This window comes from Thrips palmi, unplaced genomic scaffold (assembly GCF_012932325.1).
Source record: "Thrips palmi isolate BJ-2018 unplaced genomic scaffold, TpBJ-2018v1 HiC_scaffold_18, whole genome shotgun sequence".
In the NCBI taxonomy this organism is placed as follows: Eukaryota; Metazoa; Arthropoda; class Insecta; order Thysanoptera; family Thripidae; genus Thrips; species Thrips palmi.
Window position 1 is genome coordinate 4643564 of NW_023144627.1, and position 21282 is coordinate 4664845.

General features: G+C 50.2%; 1 protein-coding gene across 1 annotated transcript; it reads right to left on the bottom strand.

Moving 5' to 3' along the window:
- Positions 1 to 154: 154 nt before the first annotated feature.
- LOC117644639 (KICSTOR complex protein SZT2-like) lies at positions 155 to 21282 on the bottom strand. Its single transcript, XM_034384250.1, has 48 exons — positions 21100 to 21282; positions 20284 to 20427; positions 20031 to 20213; positions 19877 to 19954; positions 19706 to 19798; positions 19489 to 19626; positions 19230 to 19401; positions 18938 to 19155; positions 18727 to 18845; positions 18523 to 18646; positions 18306 to 18438; positions 17957 to 18206; positions 17720 to 17885; positions 17533 to 17636; positions 17334 to 17451; positions 17135 to 17253; positions 16827 to 17051; positions 16653 to 16731; positions 16448 to 16545; positions 16206 to 16368; positions 16008 to 16129; positions 15771 to 15895; positions 15462 to 15668; positions 15200 to 15384; positions 14416 to 14996; positions 13902 to 14301; positions 12858 to 13703; positions 11886 to 12164; positions 10586 to 11192; positions 10322 to 10460; positions 10010 to 10224; positions 9662 to 9929; positions 8662 to 9355; positions 8196 to 8318; positions 7899 to 8108; positions 7491 to 7812; positions 7272 to 7407; positions 6911 to 7155; positions 6716 to 6825; positions 6475 to 6645; positions 5685 to 6027; positions 4267 to 4477; positions 3192 to 4164; positions 2972 to 3134; positions 2429 to 2675; positions 2133 to 2340; positions 1776 to 2048; positions 155 to 1693 (listed from the first exon to the last, which is right to left on the bottom strand). Exons 1-48 carry the CDS (start codon positions 21127 to 21129, stop codon positions 1532 to 1534), a joined length of 11319 nt encoding a protein of 3772 aa, XP_034240141.1. The 5' UTR covers positions 21130 to 21282; the 3' UTR covers positions 155 to 1531.

The window sequence follows — 21282 nt, forward strand, 5'->3', positions numbered from 1 at the left end:
TTCGAGTCAAGTTACATTGAAGCAACGTCAGTTGTCTTTTTCTATATAAAATGAGGACTAGACCTTTTCCGTAGTCCAAGGTTATGACATGGAGACGGTTATGACCCACAGAAAACCATTTTGGATGGATGGGGGTTTGAGAGACATCAAAATACTTGTCTTATTTTTCTTTTTATTCCAACAATCACATTATATTCATGATAAAATCTGTGAGCACCTGAAACATGGGAAAATATCCTGCTAAGACTACTTTTGGTCAAAACATCTTCTTCAACATAACATCTTTGCCAGAAAAGTTAGAACTAGTAATATTTCTCCTAAAATGTACCATTCACTAATATCTCTAGTAACGTATATGAGATCAGCCTTGATTTTTATGGCACATTTTTTGTACATATTTTGTACACAAAAAAAAACTAGCAAGAAACCAACGAAGAATTGGAAAATATTAGGCACCTGATCACCCTGTAGTTTGAGCATTACTCTTGACAAACAATTGAGTAATCTGACACAGTATGAAAAAATGTGGTTTAAGAACAAGAACAGTCTTATAATCATACATTTATAAACAGAATTTACATCAGAACCTTCATTGAGGGGAAGTTTGCTTCAAGTTTCAACGAACTTGTGTGTTTACACCGACAATGCAAACAGAGAACACAAATAATTGTACTTATGGCGACCATTTTAAGAAACATACAGTCTCAAATAAAACTAGAACCAACTGGCAGCAGGAATTCATCATCAAAACATCATTAATGACCTTAGCATTATTATAAACATATCTTGCCTGCTTCAAGAGCATTAAATTCTTTCAACGAGATTGTGCTAACTGACACATTGGTCAATGAGCTGAATCGATTGCAAAGTATCAAGCTTTAGTATTTTGTATCAACAAGTATAAAAATAAAGCATTCCAAAATTTTTAACACATACTCAATGGGTTATTTCAGTTTTAATTTTAAAAGCCATGAGCGCTAAACAACATAATTTTTCACTATTAAAGATAATACAGATTTCATAAGGATAAGCTAAGAATTATGCAGGAAGTAGCGATTTTTGAACAACAAAAAAAAGAATGCACCCTCAAAGCTAAATAATAAAAATACAGCCATAATCATTTCTGGACTGACTAGTATTGGATGCATAAAAGTACATCCTATGATAGTTGCAACTATATTTACAACAATAAATGAAGCTTGCCCGCAATTCAGTGAAAACAATGCTCTCTTCACACATGATAACATATAAAATAAAAAGGGAGTAGTAAAAATGATCACAAGCCCTGCAATGAGCAACAGCATCACATTGACCCACATTAAACTTGACTACTGACTACTGGGGTCTTGTTATAAGTTCAACAGCAATAGGAAGACAATAATAGACTGGTTGCATGCGGTAACAGACAACACAATAACAAAATTAATTCCCGCACAAAAAACTAAAAACAAATAACAATTCCTACTCAACTTGGCAATAATTATAACAAAGGTACATGGATAAATAATGCACCAGAAAGTTAGAAAGGGAGTTACATAAAGCCAGACCACAGATGAAAGCAGCAAGCATTTACAAGGCCTTCCACAAGCAAATGTATTTCTTCAGCCGAACATGGCCTCAAAGCTGTACTTTGCCGTCTCTCTTTCCTTTGATTCAGTGCTTCAGGCGGCGTTCGATAAACAACAGCAAGTTCCTGAAAATTGGAAATACTTAACAGTTATCAAACCTACCACTGTATTTGAATTTTATTTGAAAACAGGCAGTACTTTACTTACACCACGTGCCGTGTGCAAGTCTAGAGAAAGCATGACAAATGCCTCGAGGTAGCGAGGATGGAGCACCACTATGTGCTGAGCACTGCCATCTGGTGCGGAGAATTGTCGATTGTGATCAGCATACTTGGTCACCAACAATTTTGCCAAACCTTGGTACCAGCTGAGAGGTTGAGCCAGCAGAGGTTTCAAGCGGGAATCCAATGCCGATAAGGGCTCCACATCTGCTAGTCTAACCAGTTCTCTAAATTCAATGTAGCTTAAACTCTGTCCCTGCTGACCAAAAACATCATGAATTAACAAACAAATAAGTTGTAGTGTAAAATAATTTTCAATGGAAATTGCAAGGGGAAACAGTACCTGGTGGTCTTTGGGGTTGGAACGTATGTTATTCCCTACGGCTGGGCACATGAGTCGTGTCCACAGCATGTGGGTGCGACAGTGCATTGCACCTAGAGTAACCATAGACACAATATGGCTGCGAGCAGCGGCTGCTTGCTGTAATATTAACTGCTGCATCAACTGCTCATGTGACGAGTAATATCCAAGGTAGTTAACAGCCTCTTGCCTGTAAACATGAGAAAAATGGTAAAAAATAATCCCCAAAACATTTTATTATAAAATGATAAACTACAAGCCAAACAGAAGCAACATACCTAATTTCAACATGGTGGCTGGAACTCAGTGGACCACCAGCTTCACTGTTGACTGACTCTGATTCCGTTGACAGGGGTAAAGTGTTGGGTAACTCTGGCACCGAGCTGGAGTGAGATTCAAGGGAGACTAGTACGGAACAGAGGTCGGGGGTGGCTTCCGAGGCCGGGGAGGGCAGCCTGCCCGTCACCACGCTACCGGGAACATCCTGAGTCACCACCTCCAACAGCGTAGGAGCATTCAGGGTAGCTGCAATAAAATATATATTTGTTTAAAACGGTGTATTTTGGAACCTTTACAGCTCTGAGTCTGCAGGCACCTTGCGGTGGGCCAGAACAGTACCTTGTCAAAGTCCCGGACGCGTTTTGAGTTCCAGAGTCGCTAAGCGAGATTCGAACCGAACGTGTGACCCCTCCAATGGATTGCTCTCCGAACGAGGAATCCATTGATGGGGTCACACGTTCGATGCGAGTTCCGTTTAGCCACTCTGGAGCTCAAAACGCGTCTAGAGTTCTGGCCGGCGGCGCCAACTGTGCCTCGCTCACCTGGCCCTGGCGTGGAGGGTGCCGACGGCGAGGCCGACTGCATGGAGCCGTTGGAGTCGGTGAGCGACGCGATGATGGGCGGCGCGACCGGCACGGCCACCGGCACGGCCACGGGCATCATGGGGATGGCCACGGGCATGGCCACCGGCACGGCCAGCTGCGCCTGCGAGGGCGTCGACGGCGGCGTCTGCGGCACGGGGGCGGGCGGCGGCGGCGGCGGGGTGCACGCCACGGGGGCGCCGGGGGCGGGCACGTTGGCGGTGGACACGGTGCGGAACTTGCCCTGCTTGCGCTCCACCTCGGCCTTGGGGTAGCGCTCGCGGCGGCTGGTCAGCACGATGAAGTACTTGAGGCAGAGCTGCGTGAGCTCGCCGAGCGGCGTGCCCGCCTCGTGCGCCACGATGAGCGTCACGTCGAAGTCGTCGGTCTGCTTGAGGTCGTGCACGTCGCGGTACGACAGGTGGGGCGTCGTCTTGTGCTGCACGAGCACGTACTCGTTCTGCATGTGCGCGGCGCCGAGGGCCACGTCGTCGTGCTCGGCGTGCTCGTCGTACGTGACGGGCGCCATGCGGAACACCTCCATGCCGTAGGCCTTGTCGTTGGTCAGCAGGTAGCTGAAGAGCTGCAGGCCGGGCGTGGCGATGTCCGGCACCGTCACCGTGTCGGCGTGCACCAGGTTGCGCGCGAAGTTGGGCGCCTTGGAGTAGTACTTGAGGAAGTCCTCGAGGAAGAGCGTGAGGTGGTAGCCGGGGGGCAGCAGCCCCGCGCCCAGCCCCGGCGACGGCGAGGTCACGCAGCCGTGCAGGCAGCGCAGGTGGTAGTCGTAGGCGAACGAGTGCAGGTGCAGCAGCACCTTGACGCGGTCGCACTCGTCCAGGAAGCTGACGGTGAACTGCGAGATGAAGGCGGGGGACTTGGTCTGCATGCGCGAGCACTCCAGCGCGTGCAGCCGCGAGTGGAAGAAGGGCTCGGCGAGCAGCAGCTCCACCATGAGCACGCCGCCCAGCAGCGACTTCTGCAGGAAGTGGCTCTGGCGGCGGCGCGGCACGGTGCCCGGCGCGGCGGCCACGGGCGCGGCCTCCGTCAGCACCGGGATGAAGCCGAGCGTCTGCAGGTACTGCTGGTACTGGTGCACGAAGTTGGCGCACAGCGCGGCGTGCCAGCGGTCCTGCGCCACGCTCATGCTCGCCATGCTGCCGCGCCGCTCCTTGGCGGGCGTGCCTCGCGGCGTGCTCCTCGGCGTGCTCCTCGGCGTGGCGCGCGGCGTGGTGGCGCCGCCGGCGACCGGGGACGACGGCATGCTCGGCGGGCTGACGCTGAGCGAGTGGTCGCGCGTGGCGGCCGAGTCGACGCGCCAGCGCGGCAGGAACAGCAGCGGCGTCAGGCAGTAGTGGATGGTGCGGGCGTGCTGCAGGAACAGCTGCAGCACGTCCGGGGCCAGCGGGATGTTCGGCGTGGCGCCGCCGCGGCTCTGCCACAGGCTGTTCAGCTTGCGCTGCTGGTCGGCTGCAGTGCAGGACAGACTCAGTTTCAATCGGGTGACGGACAAGTCGTCCCCACTAACTCGTCCCGGGTATATCTCGACCCCAGTCTAACTCGCCCCGGGCCGAAGGCTCGACTCGCCCCCAATGTCGTGCCAACTCGTCCCCAAATGTCTTTATTGTTTTAAAAAATGTCTTTGCGCCGCGCACCTCGATTTGCGCAGTGCTAATTTACTTAATACGTGCAACGCCCTCCTATTCCCCTTCCGATTTCGACTGATTTATTTTTAACAAGGCCACGCCTCTTGAGCTGCCAAAACGTCCTAAAAGAAAGTCGCTAAAATTATAGGCCGGCAAAATCCATCTGACTTCATCGCTTTTTTGCCCTTATCTATGAGTTACTTAGCTACGTCGATGATTGTGGTGACTGAAAATTTGAAGTCATCCCGTAGAGCAAGGAACAAGACTATGGCCAGAAATTTGACGAACAAATCGAGATGCAGCGCAAAGCAAACTTTTAGTACTAAAATGAGATTCTGAACGAAAATCCTTTACAGTATTTATCAGATGGCTCCAAAGAATGTTCAAAATTTTGGTTACATGGTTGCCCAGAAAATGCAACTTTAGGAGTTTTAACTCCACTGGCCACAACCGGGCGGTTCACATTTAAGAAACGTGTCCATGAGTCGATCCTCCATAAAAGTTAAATAAAACCATGTAAAAGAACTTATTCGATTGGTGGCGAGTTAACCCGGGAACTAGATGGGCGGGGTCGAGATGTGCGTGGGGCAACTTAGGCCGGGGACGAGTTAGCGGGGACGAGTTGTCCTAGATCCGTTTCAATCACGCGTTTTTCGACAAGGGTTTCACGCCGAGGCAGCGGACTGATTCCGAGAGTCGTTTTCTGTTCCTCTCGCACTCATCGGACGTACCGCATAGGTGCGAGAGATGCAGAGCAACGGGAACGACTCACAGTGGGCCAGAAGATCGGTGGAGACGGCCAAAACTTCGGACGCGGTTTGAGCTCCCGGGTCGCTAAACAGGACTCGAACAGAACGTGTGACCCCACCAATGGATCGCTCTCCAAACGAGGAATCCATTGGTGGGGTCACACGTTCGGCTCGAGTCATGTTTAGCGGCTCTGGAGCTCAAAACGCGTCAAGAATTTCAGCCGCCACACCGGTCTTCTGGCCCACTGTGCGACTCTAAGATAAGGTCCACTTGCCACTCACCGTGCTTGTCCAGGCTGCGCGTGGCGATCATCTGCCGCGCGTGGCGCACCACCAGGTCGCCCGGCGCGGAGCTGAGCGGCGCCGCCCGGCAGTCCCGGTACACCTGCTGTAGCGCGCTGAGCGGCAGCCCCTGGCCGCCGCCGTGCTGGCCGCCCTGCTGGCCCGCCTGGCCGCCCTGGCCGGAGGGCGCCGGCGAGGTGGGCGTCGTCGTGCCGCTGTTGCCGCTCCAGCCGCCGCTGCGACGCGGACCGCCGGAGTTGCCCGTCGGGCCCAGCGACTCCTTGCGGGGGAACTTGGTGAGCACCTCCAAGTCCCCGACCCGGCTCATGTAGGGGTTGCTCTGCTGCAAGGAAGAGGCAGTCGTCAGTCACGGAGTTTCTTGTGTGACTCGGGCCCGGGCGTGGATCCGTGAGGTCGGCGGGTTGCCAACCCGAGTGCCGGTGGTCTAGCCCTTAATGGTAATGGAGCGTAGGCCAAACACGGCACGGGAGCTCGGCGGGCTGCCTACCCGCTCGTCGTTAGGCGCTCGGCTCCACTCCACAGTGGTCCAGAAGACCAGTGGAGGCGGCCAAAACCCTAGACGCGTTTTGAGCTCCAGAGTCGCTAAATGGGACTCGAACCGAACGTGTGACCCCACCGATGGATTGCTCTCTGAACGAGGAATCCATTGGTGGGGTCACACGTTCGGTTGGGTTAGGTCTGAAGCTCAAAACGCGCCTGGAGTTTTGGCCACCTCCACCGGTCTTCTGGCCCACTGTGCACAGGGAAGGCAGCGAGAAGGGGCACGTACCTTGTTGTCTGAAGGCCGAATGCATGGCTGGTTGTGAAACAGGCCCATCTTCTGGCACACTATACTAGTCAGCAGACTTGACCGGGCACTCAGCCAGTGCCCCAGCAGGGTGGACTGGTAAATCAAACTGTCCACAGACTCTTTGGACCAATTATAAGTGAGGATTTCCATCTGTAAACCCATGTGTGTTATTACATAACATGAAGAAGCTACGTCACAGGTTTAAATATTGAGGACTTACGTCTTTGCTGGTGACTACTGTAAGGAGGAATCGCTGTCTTGGGACAAAGCGATGTTCATGAGGTGTAGTCCCAAAGAGGGGTAGAAACTTTTGGAGTCCTTTGTTGGCAACTAAAAGGACAAAAGGCAACCAAAAATTTTTTTTAACTGCATGCCAAGGTGTGTTAGATATGGAAATACTTCCTGCTTACTGCACCTTTAGCATCCGCCTTTGAAGAAGGTCCCCTGGGATCAGCAACAAAGCATCTCCACTGAGATGGGTTACGGGTGAGGAGCAGGCACCGTGTGGGCAAGAAAGTAGACTCCTCATTCCAGCGGCAAGCTCGGTATGTCACTGCACCGCTGGAGTCAGTCTCCTCTGCAAAGACAGCAGTGCGAGTGTCCTTGGCGTGTGTTGTTATTAACGATTCCAGCTCCTGGACTGCTACGGCAAGTGAGTGCCTGCAATGAAATATAAAATTTAAATTAATTCAAAATAAATAAGAACACGCAATAAAGTGTTGCTAGTTTAACTCTAAAGTGAGTGTGGTCAGATTAAAAAGTATTGATAGAAATACCTTGAGGCAAGTTGTACGTTGTGTTTGCGGACTGAAGCCACTCCGAGATCAACAGCGTACTCCAGCCACGGCTGCATGGATTTATGGTAAACTGGATGCAGCTGAGAGCGAGAGGAGTAGTTGACTGGCTGAGAATCTGTAATGATCATTAGTTTTATCAAGCAAATGTTTCATAATCTTTTCAATTGCGAAATGGAGCATAATTTTAGGCAGTCGTACTCAAACGGTCCAGTGAGAGGGTCAGAGAGAGGGAGTTGGGGGTGGTGGAAGGCGTGGTGTTGGGGGTGAGCACTGGCGTGGGTGCAGGTGTGCTGGACTCCTCAATGGGAGCCGTCAAGATGGTGAACTCAGTGAGGAGGTCCCACACAGCGTGTCGAACTGCACTCTCCAGCTTCTGGACCAGAACCTCCAAGTTGACACGCCCCTTCTGCCAGATACGGAACTCCACCCTTGCTGCAGACTCCAGTTCCGCATCGGGGGTGGCAGTGCCGCCACAAGGAGCAGGCGCATCTGGCCAATACCTGTGCACACTCGTCAAGTCCTGCAAAAAAAGAAAAGAAAATTACAATGGGGCACATTGATAGAATACTTTACAAACTACAATGCAAGTATTCTGAGCAAGCTGACCTGGAAGTGCTCAGGCAGAGGTGCTTCAGCATGAGCCCAGAGCTGAGGTCTACGGTAGGGGTTGTTCCTTAACATGAGGTGCCCTGCCCGATCCATGATTCCTACAGCCAGGCAAGCGAGACCTCGACTTCCACTAGTTGCAGTCTGGTTGTACAAATACAAGTATCCCTCTGGGATGTATGAGGGAGAATCCACTTGCTGAGAGTAGTCCTAGAATATTAAACAGAATCAGGGATTATTACTAAAACATAGATAGTTTAACTTGAAACATAGGGCAAGGCTGATGCTGAACATTACCTGGAAGTGTCCACTGGGTTGGGGATCTGTGTACTTGGGTTGGTGAAGGAAGTGAAGCAGATCTTGATGAAGATAGAAGGCCAGCGCTTGAACATGAAGATCTGCATGCGCCGGGACAGAAAACTGACGAAACAAAAAATACAGAAAATTTAAAACAACGTAATTAAAAATTAAACAAAAATTAAAATTCTAGCCGTGTCCAAGATAGTGGGCCATAGTGGGCCAGAAGACCGGAGGAGGCGGTCAAATTTGTAGACCCGTTTTGAGCTCCAGAGCCGCAAAATGGGACTCGAACTGAACGTGTGACCCCACCAATAGCTTGCTCTCCGAACGAGGAGTCCATTGGTGGGGTCACACGTTCGGTTCGAGTCCTGTTTAGCGACTCTGAAGCTCAAAACGCGTCTAGAGTATTGGCCGCCTCCACCGGTCTTCTGGCCCACTGTGAGGCGCCGAGCTGACCGCTCACCTGCACGGTGGTCTCGGGCGGCTGGTGGGGCCGCTGGATGAAGTGCACGTCCTCGGCGGAGAGCTTGCACATGGGGTTCCTGGCCAGCATGACGGACAGCACGTCGAGCACGGCCACGTCCAGCCTGCTCTGCAGGGCCTGCATCAGGTCCTGGCGCACGTCGGCGCCGGCGTCCGAGATGCCGTGCACGCGCAGCGTGATGTAGTCCTCGCGCACGTGGTGCACCCCGTGCGCGTGCACCGCGTTCACGCCGAGGCTCCAGCGGCCCTCGCCGGACGAGCTGAGCGGCGTGTCCTTCTCGCCGAAGGAGCGCACGCGCGGCCGCAGGTTGTGGTTGTAGGCGTGGATGTCGGCGCCGGGGATGGACGACACGGACGCGCCGTCCTCGGCGTGGTGCACGCTGCCGTGCACGCTGCCGTGCACGCTGCCCGGCCCGGACGGGTGCAGCCTCCTCGACGTGTTGAGCGAGGCCGTCGACGAGCTGCGCGACACGGAGCACGGCGAGCTCTCCCCCGTGTACGGCGGGCCGTAGGGGCCGTGGCCGCCGTGCAGGCCGCCGTGCAGCCCGTACGCGTACGGCCCCGCCATGGACCCGCCCATGGACCCGCCCATGGACCCCCCCATGGAGCCCAGGCCACTCATGGGGCCGCAGGGGGCGCTGATCTTGGCCATGCTGCGCTGGTTTTCGTGCAGCCTGTACAAAAACAGGAATTAAAATCAAACCAATATTTTTTAAACAACCATTAACATTTTTCTGGACGTAGGGACAGGTTTGGGAAGACAAGTACACCCTTGTGGAGTTGATCTCTAGACTTTGAACCATCCCTCGACCAGTTATTTCAAATTATCATGAGAATATGAGTGCAAAAACATTTCAAATGAATGTCGAGCAGTGGGCCACAGGGATGTGCGCTCTCTGACCCTGTACTTTTCTTCCAAACTTAGCCCCCTCCAAAACAAAAACAAAAAAAAACCCAAGAACTTTAATTCTATTTCTTACCTGAGGTAGAAGACATTGCCCTGGCTGTCCCTGTACACAAACATGTTCCGCCTGTTGGTGACACTGAGGTGGTTGAGGACATTGCGGAGCGCTTGGATGCCTCGGGAAAGCCCTCCTTTCCCAGGGGGCCCAGTCTTGAGGCGAGGATGAAGGACAAAGTGCGTCTCCCATACAACACCGCATGAAAAGTGGCCCGCATCAAATTTGGCAAGACTTTTCCCACTCAGGGACAGAGAATCAGCAGAACTTTGGTTCGAGTCTCGGTTATCTGAAGTGACAACGTCATTTTTAATCACATACATGAGACAGGCTTCAAGAGAAAATGGTAAAATACAATTTAAATCTTACCCTCCAATGATTTAAGTCGATGAAGGACTGTGTCACCATGCCAACCATCATCAACCTGCTCCGGTTCTAGCAAGGTATCACAGAGCAGAGTTTCATGAAGTGACGACAGAAGCAATGTCTGATTAACACGAATGCAAAGCCTTCGCAGCTGTTCAAGAACTCCAGTGAACACTGCTCTGTATGAGGAAACTTCCTCAGTTTCCATATCAAGAAATCTGCAATAAATTTGTTTTAAATATAAAATTGTTGAGAGCTACTGCATGTAGTCAACAGATCCATGTAAAACATGATTGAAAAGTAAAAAGAACACACCTGCAGTGGAAATACACATATACAAGGTCCCCTTCAACTCGTAGAATGATCCAAAAGTTAGGCAACTTGTCACGACTCCTCTCAAGCTCAAGCAGCCAAGCACAATCTTGTCCTGAGTCACTGCTACCTCCATCGTAACCTGGGAACAAAACACTCAATTCAAGCCAAACCACGTGGTTTCTATAAGAACAATAACAAAGTAATTTTTTAAACAATTTAAAAAAAAAGTCGGTTAAAAAAAAAAATTAATATTCTTTTTTTTACCGTCTTCTGTGCCGAGTGCGCTTTCGAACAGACTGGACACCTCGCTATGTCGAGCCGCCGCCTCGCTCCAATTGCACAGGTCGCTGTCCGGGTTGAGCATCATGGTCATGGGGGTGGCCAGCATGGCCTCCTCGGCGAGCCCATGGCCCTGCACGCCGTGTCCCTGCGAGCCGTGGGCCTGGTGCACGGTGTGCACGGTGTACACCGAGTCCCTCGCCGAGCCGGAGCCGTCCGTGGACTGCTCGATGGTGCTCTCGGTGGCCACCCTGGGCATGACGGGCGTGCTCGCCTCCACCTCGGCCTCGGCCACGTCCCAGCCGGCCTCGGACGCGTCGCACGGCGTCACGCACGCGTCCTTGGCGTCCCTCACGGCGTCCTTGACCATGAAGAAGGTGCTGCCCTCGGCCTGCATGCGGTAGCCGTTGACGCGGAGGTCGGCCAGCGCCTCCAGGAACTTGCTGAGGCACTTGCCCGTCTCGTACACGAAGTGCAGCGGCACCGTCTCCAGCAGGCAGGTGGACCTGCCCAGCGAGCCGGAGATGTGCTCCGCCACCATGGAGAGCGTCGCCTCCGTCACGGGCCAGTCGTCCAGCGCGCAGGCAGCGATCTGGTGAAACGAAAAGACGTTCAAAATTAGCATGGTAAAGGTGCAAGGGCAAAAAACTCCACAATATTTAAACACCGAAATTCGTGAAATTTTGCCAAAATTAATAGAAATTCTTCAAAGCTCTGCGAATTTTACATCAAAATTCAAGCAACTTTGGCTGCAATTCATTGAAATCCATCCAAAATTCATGTGGCATTCTCAAATTTGTACTCTGAAATTCAAAGTTACTTCCTCTTGTAGAAGGTCAGGGTCCTCCGTTACTCAAAACCTCTCGATAACTTTCACAAAATTGAAAAGAGTTCAGGGAAGTCCAGAACATCAACGCAGATGATACTGATACATTCTTCTAACTCACTGCTTGGCGCCTCACATCCTGAGAGAACTAGCATGCTGACACATTATCTATACTTATTTCTGTTTTGCCATCATGTCTTTACGCACTCGTGTCAATCTTGTCAGAATGTCAGAAACCTGTCTGAAAGCCTGATCAAAATTTGCGCACCTCTGAAAGCTGGAAACACCTTCTGACATTCCGAAGAACTCAAACCATCAATATCAGAGTAATTTTTCAGAATTTCAGCTTTTAGAGGTGGGCGAATTTTGATCAGGATTTCAGACATGTCCCTGACATTCTGACAAAATTTACACGAGTGTGTATAGTGCATCATCTTCTAAAAATGTTCAAACTGTTACCTCGTCGCGCATGAGCCAGCGCAGCTCGAGCACCAGCTTGTTGACGGCGCGCTGCTGGTAGTCCGGCAGGTGGCCCAGCTGGTCGGCGGACAGCCGCTCCTCCATGGAGCTGAAGCTGGTCTGGCTCATGTTGGACAGCTGCTGCTGCAGCACCGGGGTGGTGGGAGTGGACAGGCCCGCCTGCTGCGGCTGCGCCACTGGCACCGACTGGGGCGTCTCCGTCAGCGACAGCGACTCTGGCTCTCGCGGCAGCGTCAGGCAGAGGATGTCCAGCGTCACCTGGAATGCAACAAGGAATTTAACACTCTGTAAACCTCGCAAACTATTTCAGATCTTACAAAGAAAATCAGCTTGTTATACCAAAGTATTTTGAGCATACAAAAGCCTACGAAGAAAATACTTCGTAGTTTACGAACTATTTTTTCAAATAACAAATGTGTGCTCAAAATACTTCATAAGGTTTTAAGCATGAATAAATTCATTGGGGTAGTTTTGGGACAGTGGGATAAAGTGAGACAATACTGAGACAATACCGCAAGATTAGACATTTTAGACCTCACTCTATAGCAAATGAGATGTTTTCATTGTGAAAATAACATTTGATAATGAGTGAGTTCCAGCTGTCCCATTTTTACCTATGTCCCAAAATCACCTCAAATAACCCTGATTTCAGGGAGTTTTCTGCAAAATTTATTATTGATGTGGGAACACTTGTGTAACAAAGGCATTCAAATTATGCCCTTGAAGGGCGTAAACGATTTACGCCCCTGGAGCGACGTGAATCGTTGATGCTCTTGGGAAGGGCATTAAAATTTTGCTTTCAAGTCCTATACCATTCACGCCCTTCCCAAGGGCATGAAACGATTTACGTTTAAAGGGCGTACAAGATTGTTTATGCGATTAAGCGCGTAATTATTATGCCTTTGTTTTATCAGTGCACGAGTGGAACGTAGAACTGCGGTTTTTCAGTACCTGGAAGCCTTGGCCGGCGAGCAGCGTGCTGGTGGGCACGGAGGCGCCGCTGCCGGTGCCGCTGCAGTTGTTGGCGACGCTGTCCTCCAGGCCGCGGGCGAGCTCGGTGACGCACGTGGGCAGCACCCGGCTGGCGTAGCTGGCCATGTCGCCGTGCGCGTGCACGGAGCACACCAGGTGCAGGAACAGCGGCGACACCTCCTCGGCGAGCTGGCCGTCGTCCACCACCTCGCTTAGCGAGTTGGAGTCCATGTTGGAGAGCAGCGAGGTGTGCGCGTCGTCGGGCGTGGCGAGCAGCACGCCGTCCCAGCCCGAGCCGGCGTGGCCGGGCCCGGCCAGCTGCGTCAGGTCCTGCGGCGGGTACAGGCCGAGGCCTTGGCCGAGGCTGCCCACGTGCATGGGGTCGTGCAGGGCGTGCAGCGGCACGTGCAGCGTGGACAGCCCGACGTGCAGCGGCGTGCCCTGGAGGCCCTGCAGGCCGCCCGGCAGCCCGCTGGGGAGGCGCTTGTGGTCCCAGCCGGGGCCCGCGCCCGCCGGCACGCAGTAGTGGAACTCGGGGTGCGTGGACACGGGGCGGAACGACGCGTGCAGGATGCTGCGGAACTTGTCCTTCATGAGGCGGTGCAGCAGCTTGAGCTCGTGGCAGTGCGCCGCGCCGCCGCCGCCGAGGTGGCCGCAGACCGTGTGCAGGAAGCGGGTGATGTCCACCTCCACGAGCGCCTCCTCGCACTCGTCGACGGCGGCCTGCACGTCCACGGCGTGCACGTGCAGGCTGCCGTGCAGCGCCTCGAACAGCGCCAGCACGAAGCAGCGCGAGTACGTCATGCTGACGGCGCGGCCCAGCTGCTGCAGCCCGGAGGCCGCGGCGTCCGTGGCGCCCGCGGGTCGCGGGGTGGTCGCCGCCCCCGCCGCCGCGTCCGGGGAGTCCACCTCGTCCAGCGGGCTCGCCGTCGGCGTGCTCGAGCTGGGGGCCGGCTCCGCGACGTCGCCGTCGGACACGGTGGAGGCCGCCGTGGTGGACGCCGCCGCCGGCGCGCCGCCCGCAGGCCAGTCCCACTTGAAGGTGCGGTCCTCGAAGATGTCGGCGGGGAGGTCCGCGCCGAGGTCCGCGCTGGGCGTCAGCGGGCAGTCGTACACGTAGATGGGCAGCGTGACGGAGCCCTCCAGGGTCTTGCCGCAGCCCGGCACGGCCGCCACGGCCGGCACGGGGAACGCCTTGACGGGCGTGCTGGCGTCCGCGTTGGGGGAGCCCAGTGTGTACGACGCCTGCGAGGAGATGGTGCGGCGCCGCGACGGCAGGCGCAGCTTGAGGTCGATGGAGCTGGAGCGCTTGCGGTGCATGGCCAGGCCCAGGCCGCTGTCGCCGCCGTCCTTGCGCAGGAACACCTGGCTGTGGCTGGCCGAGTAGCGCTTGTTCTTCGAGTCCATGGACTGCGTCCTGGTCCTGAACACGGAGCCCTCGCAGCTGACGGACCTCTCGTAAGCGGTGCGCTCCCAGTCGGCGGCGCCCGCCGTGGCCGCCCTGCCCTGCGCGCCGGCGGCCACCGCCCCGGCGGACGCGGACGCCGACACCGAGGCGGATGTGGAGGCCGTCGTCATCCACTGCGACAGCGGCGACGACTCCGCCGTGGTCACGGGCGTCACGGGCGTGCCGGTGCCCGTCAGCACCACGGGGCTGGGGTCGGCGGACGCGTCCACGGACGTGTCGGCGGCCGCGTCGGCGGACACGTCCAGGCTGGGGCTGCCCAGGCTCAGCTTGCACGGCTTGGCCTTGGCGCCCATGGAGCTGGTGCGGCCGCGCTTCCCGGCCAGCGAGGACGCCGCCGACCCCGTGCCCGACTGCGACTTGGGGTCCCAGGACGCGGCGCGCATGCGGAAGGGCGAGTCGAGCAGCGGCGACACGGACGAGGCCTCCGCCTCGGTGGAGCGCAGCCGCCGGGAGAAGTGGTTCAAGAGGAACGCCGAGTCGCAGGACTGCTGCTGCTGGCTGGCAGAGGCGGCGGAGGCACTGGCTGAGGCACTGGCTGAAGCAGGCGTGTGCGGCGTGGCGGGGGTGACCGGCGGCAGCGGGGTGGCGGGGGCCTCGGGCGTCCCCGTCACCACGTGCGAGAGGCCGCCGTCGAAGCAGTCGGTGTCGAACTGGAGGCAACAAGACAACACGTAAGTTAAATGGAATTTGTAGACACCTGCACTGAAAATTAATTGGGTACTGAGTGCTCAATTAGTACTTAAGTGCTCGATGTGTGTACTCAGTACACACTCAAGTGCTCGATGTGTGTACTCAGCACACACTTAAGTTTTCAGTGCGCGCAATTTTCTTTTTTGAAAAGTGTGGGACTTACAGTGCTATTTTGCTGAGCTAGTAATTTGACCCCTGGGTGCCTGTCCAGGTTCTGGTTTGGAATCATGATGGCCTTGAGGTCAGCGAAGCTGGCTGGCACCATGGTGAGCAGAACTCGGTTGGGACTAGTTCGACGTACAAAGCAGCGCCAATTTCCTCCTTTGCCAGGCTTGGTGTCTGCAAGATCTAATAAAATCAAACAGAAGTGTGATTAAATTTTTTTTAAAAAGAATTATTTGAAGTGTTGGAGAGGGAATGCATACCTGGCAATGGCAGTGGTGGCGCAACTGATGGTCGACTGCGTTTCCTCAAATGATCCAAAAACCTTTCGGAGTCTTCCTCGTTAAGTGGGAGCTCCCTGTCGTGCAAAACACTCAGCTGATCCATCATAATGCTGAGAAGCATCTGGTTGGGTGCATCGGGGTTCTGCTCGACAGCTCCATTGACTGTTGCACCACCAACGGCAAGATCTACAACACCAGGAAAAATATTGTTCCGTTAAAATCTCTTCTAGTGAGACATTGAGTTCAAATGTGAGAAATTCTATGCAAACTTTCACCCATCAAGTTTACCTTGGATAAACATTGAAAACAAAAGCTCTGCTTGTTGACAATGAGGAAGTAAGCTTGTTAAGTTGTACGCAAAGGGAAGACATTGAATCCTAGTTTCAGCCCATACAGCAGCCTCCTTGGGAAACCTAGAGAGAATAAATTGTAAGCATTTTAAGCATAAGCATAGCCACCAAGACAATTAATTGTGGAGTTAACAACTAAAAAATTTAAGAAATTCTAGAGTCATTGTTTACTAACTCTGACAAAACTTGAGCAGCATCACATGATGGTGGAGGATGCACATGTCCTTGTTCACACATGAGTCGAACATGTTCCATCGTAAGAAGCGAAGATATACACTGAGCATCCACTTGGCATATCTGGACAGCACAATTTGTGGGGTAAGTTATTATAATTTGCGTCAGGAAAAGAACAAAACAATTATTCCTCACTTACAGCATCTGCAATACGGAAGTAGCGCAGCCCATTCATATAAGATCGTTGAGGGGGTGAGTTGGTAACCTTGCCATGTTGCGGCTCAACCCAACACTCCATCACAAGCTGCATTTCTCCATCTTCATTCACATCACCATCATCTACTCCTTCGTCCTCAGAACCACTACAAGAAGGCAAAAAAATTCATCCATATGGTTTCAAGCTAAGTACTTTCAGTAGAAACAATTCTGACTAAACCATACCTGTCCTTCATGCTGGTATTGGCAACATGTGGAGGAAAAAGAACATACTGCACGACACAGAACTGAGGCGGGTTCTTTTCATCTCCACACTCTTGCTGCTAAAGAAATAATTTGGAAATTTTCAATTTTTTTTTTCTCAATGAGTAATACTAGAAAATGGCCTAGCTCATAAGTGTAATAAAAAAAAAAAAAGTTATTGACAAACCTTCATTTCAACTTCCAAGACCAAGTTGATGATTCCTGCAGTTGAATGGGCAAAGCTAAACCCTTCTTTTAATCTTGTTCTAAAGAAAAGAAGAAAAAAAAGGTGAGGCAAAAAAGTTTAGTAAAATTAGCAAAGCATGAAGATGGTGAGGAACAAATGTTTTACAGGACTTACTTGGTAAGAGTTGCTAGAATCCTTGCAATTGACTCCTGTGCAAGTGGAAAATGAGGGCTACTCTGTGCTGCCCAAACCCAACGGCGATGATGAAGGTACCGAGAAAGCGTTGTCAAGAGTGACCCAGAGCCAGCTGTGATGGCATTACCGCTATAAGCAGGTAACGCAGGCTGCGTTCCGTCTGGAAAGACTACAGTGTCCAGTGAAGACGGCATGCGCTCATACCTGTTTGAAATTTAAAAATTGCCTGTTATTCAAAGACTTTAAGCATATTCCTTTGAGAGAACAAAAAAGACAAAGAAACTTACCTGATCAGGATTTTGTCAACAGGTTTGTGAAGCAACAGGCAACAACTAGCACTAGTATTGGAAGAGGGTCTCTGGGGAAAGGTGAGTGCCTGAATTTTTTCAGAAAGTTGTTCTACCATCTGTAGGGACACATGAATAGAGAGGTATTAACAATATATAATACTGTATTAATAATACTGTGATAAAAACAAATTCTGACCTGATATCTGAGATCAGATGGGGCTCCACCAAGAAAGGCCAGCTGCACCACAACACAAGGTGGCTTAGAAGTGGCTCTTATTAGAAAAAACCATGAAGATGATGGATCTTTTGACACTCTACAAGCAGATGAAAATTTTAAAAATTAATATTCCAATGTAAGTCTTTGAAGGTAAAAAAAAATGGCAATTCGTACATACCCTGGCACAAATTTCACATAAGAGTGGTTGTCAATTAGTACAAAAGAGCTCCAGTCCTTCAGCAAAGCATAAAGTGACAGTGCTGCATGTCGGCACTGAACAACCTGGTAAACACGTTTATAAATTTATATTGACCATAGAACCTTTAAAATAAATTTAGATAACAAGTGTCTGTTAAAGGACAAACCTGATAACGGCCACTGTTGTTTGGTAAATGAAGGTATTGAGGAAGTGGCATATCATGACGGAGCAGAAGAACAAGATTGTGGGTGTGAAGCCATCGCTGCCACATTGCCGGATCCAAACGGGTGAGAGGTTGCCAAAATTGGGCATACTGTTGACAACTTGGGTCTCTGGAAAATAAGGCGACAGTTTGATGACAAAGAACAATAAAAAGCAAGGTCAAACATATGTCCGTGCTCACCTAGGTGCAAGAATAGGCAGTGTTTTGGGATCAGACAAAGAGGGAGCATAAAAAAGGGGCAGCCCACTCCTCACAAAATCAGGTGGCGTTGAAGCAGCTGACCCAAGAGAGTGCAAGTGTATTAGCAACTGGTCAGACTGTCCCAATATTTTGAGCGTGTGCCAAAATCGAGTAACAACAAGCTGCCGGTATGGTGAACCAAGAGGCTTCTTCATCAAACACGTGATGTCATGCAGAAATTCATATGGTGCTACAACAAAATCAGACAGTCAGCATAAATTTTTTTTGCATAGGACATGACACACAGTACAGAAAAACTTTAATGAGTTTGCAGTGTGAGCAGCCCTACCTTGAATAGAGAGAGAGTAATGAACAGGGTACCCCCCCGGCCAGGGCGATGTCACTTTGTAGTCAAGATATATGTGAGAATTCCATGCTTGGACCAGGTTCAGTTCAACTTGGCCATCTTTCATGCATACCCCCTAAAATGCGGAATAAACAATTAGCAAAGGCCACATAATTTTGTTAAGGTATCAGTACATAGTATTACCAGAAAAACTACAAACTTTGACTGTATATCCTTGGTGTAATCTGCAGCATAGAAGGCTATGCAGTGATATGTTGAGTTTGTCCTCTGCTTGCTTCTTTGACAATAGCTGAGGTTCATGGCGTCCATAAAACAGGTGGTTGCTGCGCAGAAATAAAGAATTTTCATAAAAAGAAATCAAACAAACTGAATAATTGTTTGTTAAAATGTTTTTTGTTAGTACCTGACATGCCACTCTCCTTCTTGAGGCAAAGGTGTGTTGAACTCATAGCTCGGCCGTTTGAATGACCAGGTAAGGAAGGCTTTGTGGTAGAAATTCATACTCATTGGTTCTGATACAACCTGAAAAAGAGAAAAGGAACAATTTAAATGTTGTGTTCACCAAAATATTTGATGAAGGTACTGTAATAAATTTCCCCATCAAAAGTACCTACCTCACCCGGATTGGTGACAAATGAGCCTTGAGTAGCACTGGCAAGATATTGCAGTAGATCTCGGTAAGGCACCAAGCCTGCACTACACTGGGGATGGAACCTACTACCCAGATGAATGAAAGAACAGGCTACGGCATTTGCTCGAAGTTGAGTAACAACAGAGTCCAGAACTTTCACATCTGGTGTAGCTATTACTCCGTCTGTGAGAACGACTAAATCTACAGAAAAAAGAAAAGTTTGCATCTAAACGATCTCTAACCAAAGAGAGGCACTTAAGTAATCAGAGACTTACTGGAAGAACTGCAGTCTGGAAGTAGTCTGAGGGCCAGAAGGCCATACCGAAGCATGTTTATAAAACCAGCATCGGGGCTAACCATAGGAATATTAACAACACCAATTGATGGAGCATGACTTTCAGAGTGCTCCTCTTCAAATAAATCCCCAACTAAACGCTCTGATTCAGCCTGAAAGCATTAAAAAAAATTATAAGAAAAAGTGGGACAGAAAAAGACACAATTTAGCCAAATTGAAGAAAAATTTCTACGCCTTACCCTCATGGCATCAAGCTGTTCATGAGCTGACCTAGTTACATCAGCCACGACATCCTCTAACATGATAAGTTGAGACTCAATACAAGCTAATAAGTCCTTTACATTATGTGGGGTAACTCTCCACCCTTGAACTAGTACCTGAGTGAACAAAAACAAAACATTAACATCCTTTACCTGGGAGTGTCGGCAATAGACTTATAAAATGGTGGCATTTTACCTGTTGTGCAGGTGTAGCAAAAAAAGGCGTATGTGCTATGACTGTCACATAAATATCTGGCTGAAATTTTAAACAGGAGCCTGGTATTGTAAACTGGAAGAAGAGAAAAAGTAACATTATACAAAGGAACCCAGTTAAAATATGATGTTAAGCTTTTCCTAATATACTTACAGGTTTTATCATGCCTTCAACACTCCTTCTAAATGCAGTCAACGTCTCATCAGACATAACTTCACCATGTTGAATATCCTAGAAAATATTGATTGTATTAAAAAGATGGCACAAAGAAGCTAGCATGAAATATAACCATATAGTTGACCCTTACCACTGCTGATACAGATGGACTCATATCTAGACAAAAGGCAAATCTATATCTGTGGGTAAGGAACACAACAGATGACTGGGCAGTGACAAGGTAGCGGTAGCAATGACTAACTTCTGGCCTCCACCCACTGGGTGGCTCAACAGGCAAAACTGAGACAATCCTCAGATCAGCTGTTTCATTATCCTGTAAAATTCAAGACATTAAGAACTTTCAAAAAATTGAAAAAAATTACCAATTAATGAAAAGTACAAACCAAGTCCTGTTGGGCCGATGGTGGTGGCAGGCAAATTAAAGTGTTGAGGTGGTCCAAATACCACTGTACCCGTAAATTACAGGACACATGGTATTTTTTTCTCATCAACAGGTAGATTATATCTGCTTTGAGGACATTGTCCTCCTGCAAAAGAATTTTTTTAAATGATGAGACACACGCCAAGCAACAAACAAAACTAAAAAGCACAAAAATGATCAACAATTGGCATGATGTAAGCAAACTAGTCTCACAAATAACTCAATTTTGGAAAGTTCTCAAGTTTTACAGAATTTCTGAAAAAAATGTATTAAGAACTTTTTTTTTTAAATAAATAAATAAATAAATAAATAAATAGTTGAATACAAATGCTGGTAGCACATCACTGTTTTCATGTCACATCTTAGCCCATAGGTTTAAATGTGAAGGAAGTGTCCTTCACTCAAGTGGGTGTTTCAGTCACAAAGACCATCGGTGTCTCCATTTTTACAGAGGAAGGGAGCTTTACTGATGAAAGTGAGCGATTATTTCAGGCGTTTATCCAAGGCACCAAACTTGGAAGAAAAGGGCAATGAACTAAGGTCTGTGAGCAAAACATGCATCCTTGGTGACAGAAACATGGGAAAGTCTTTCACCTTGAAAGCAAACGAACACAGCATTATTTGACACGTCTGTGTCATAGATGCTTTTGCAAGACGCAGTGGGAAAAACGATGATGACAAATAACACATGGCATTAAAAGAAATTGAGCAAATCGAGGACCACTCCGTTTGTTTACATCTGTGTCTGCAGGTAGTGCCATAACCTAAACTCACTCACCTCCACTGGTTGTCTGCGTTTGTCCGCCATACCTAATATCACAGATCATTCAATTGGTTTGGACATCTAAATTTATATCAACTACGACCATATTGACGGAGGGGTGTTTCCCGGGGCAGATGTACTTTGCTCTATGTTGTGCGTCGTTGTTTTCATCAGCTGTTTCTGCTCCATTCCTGGGTG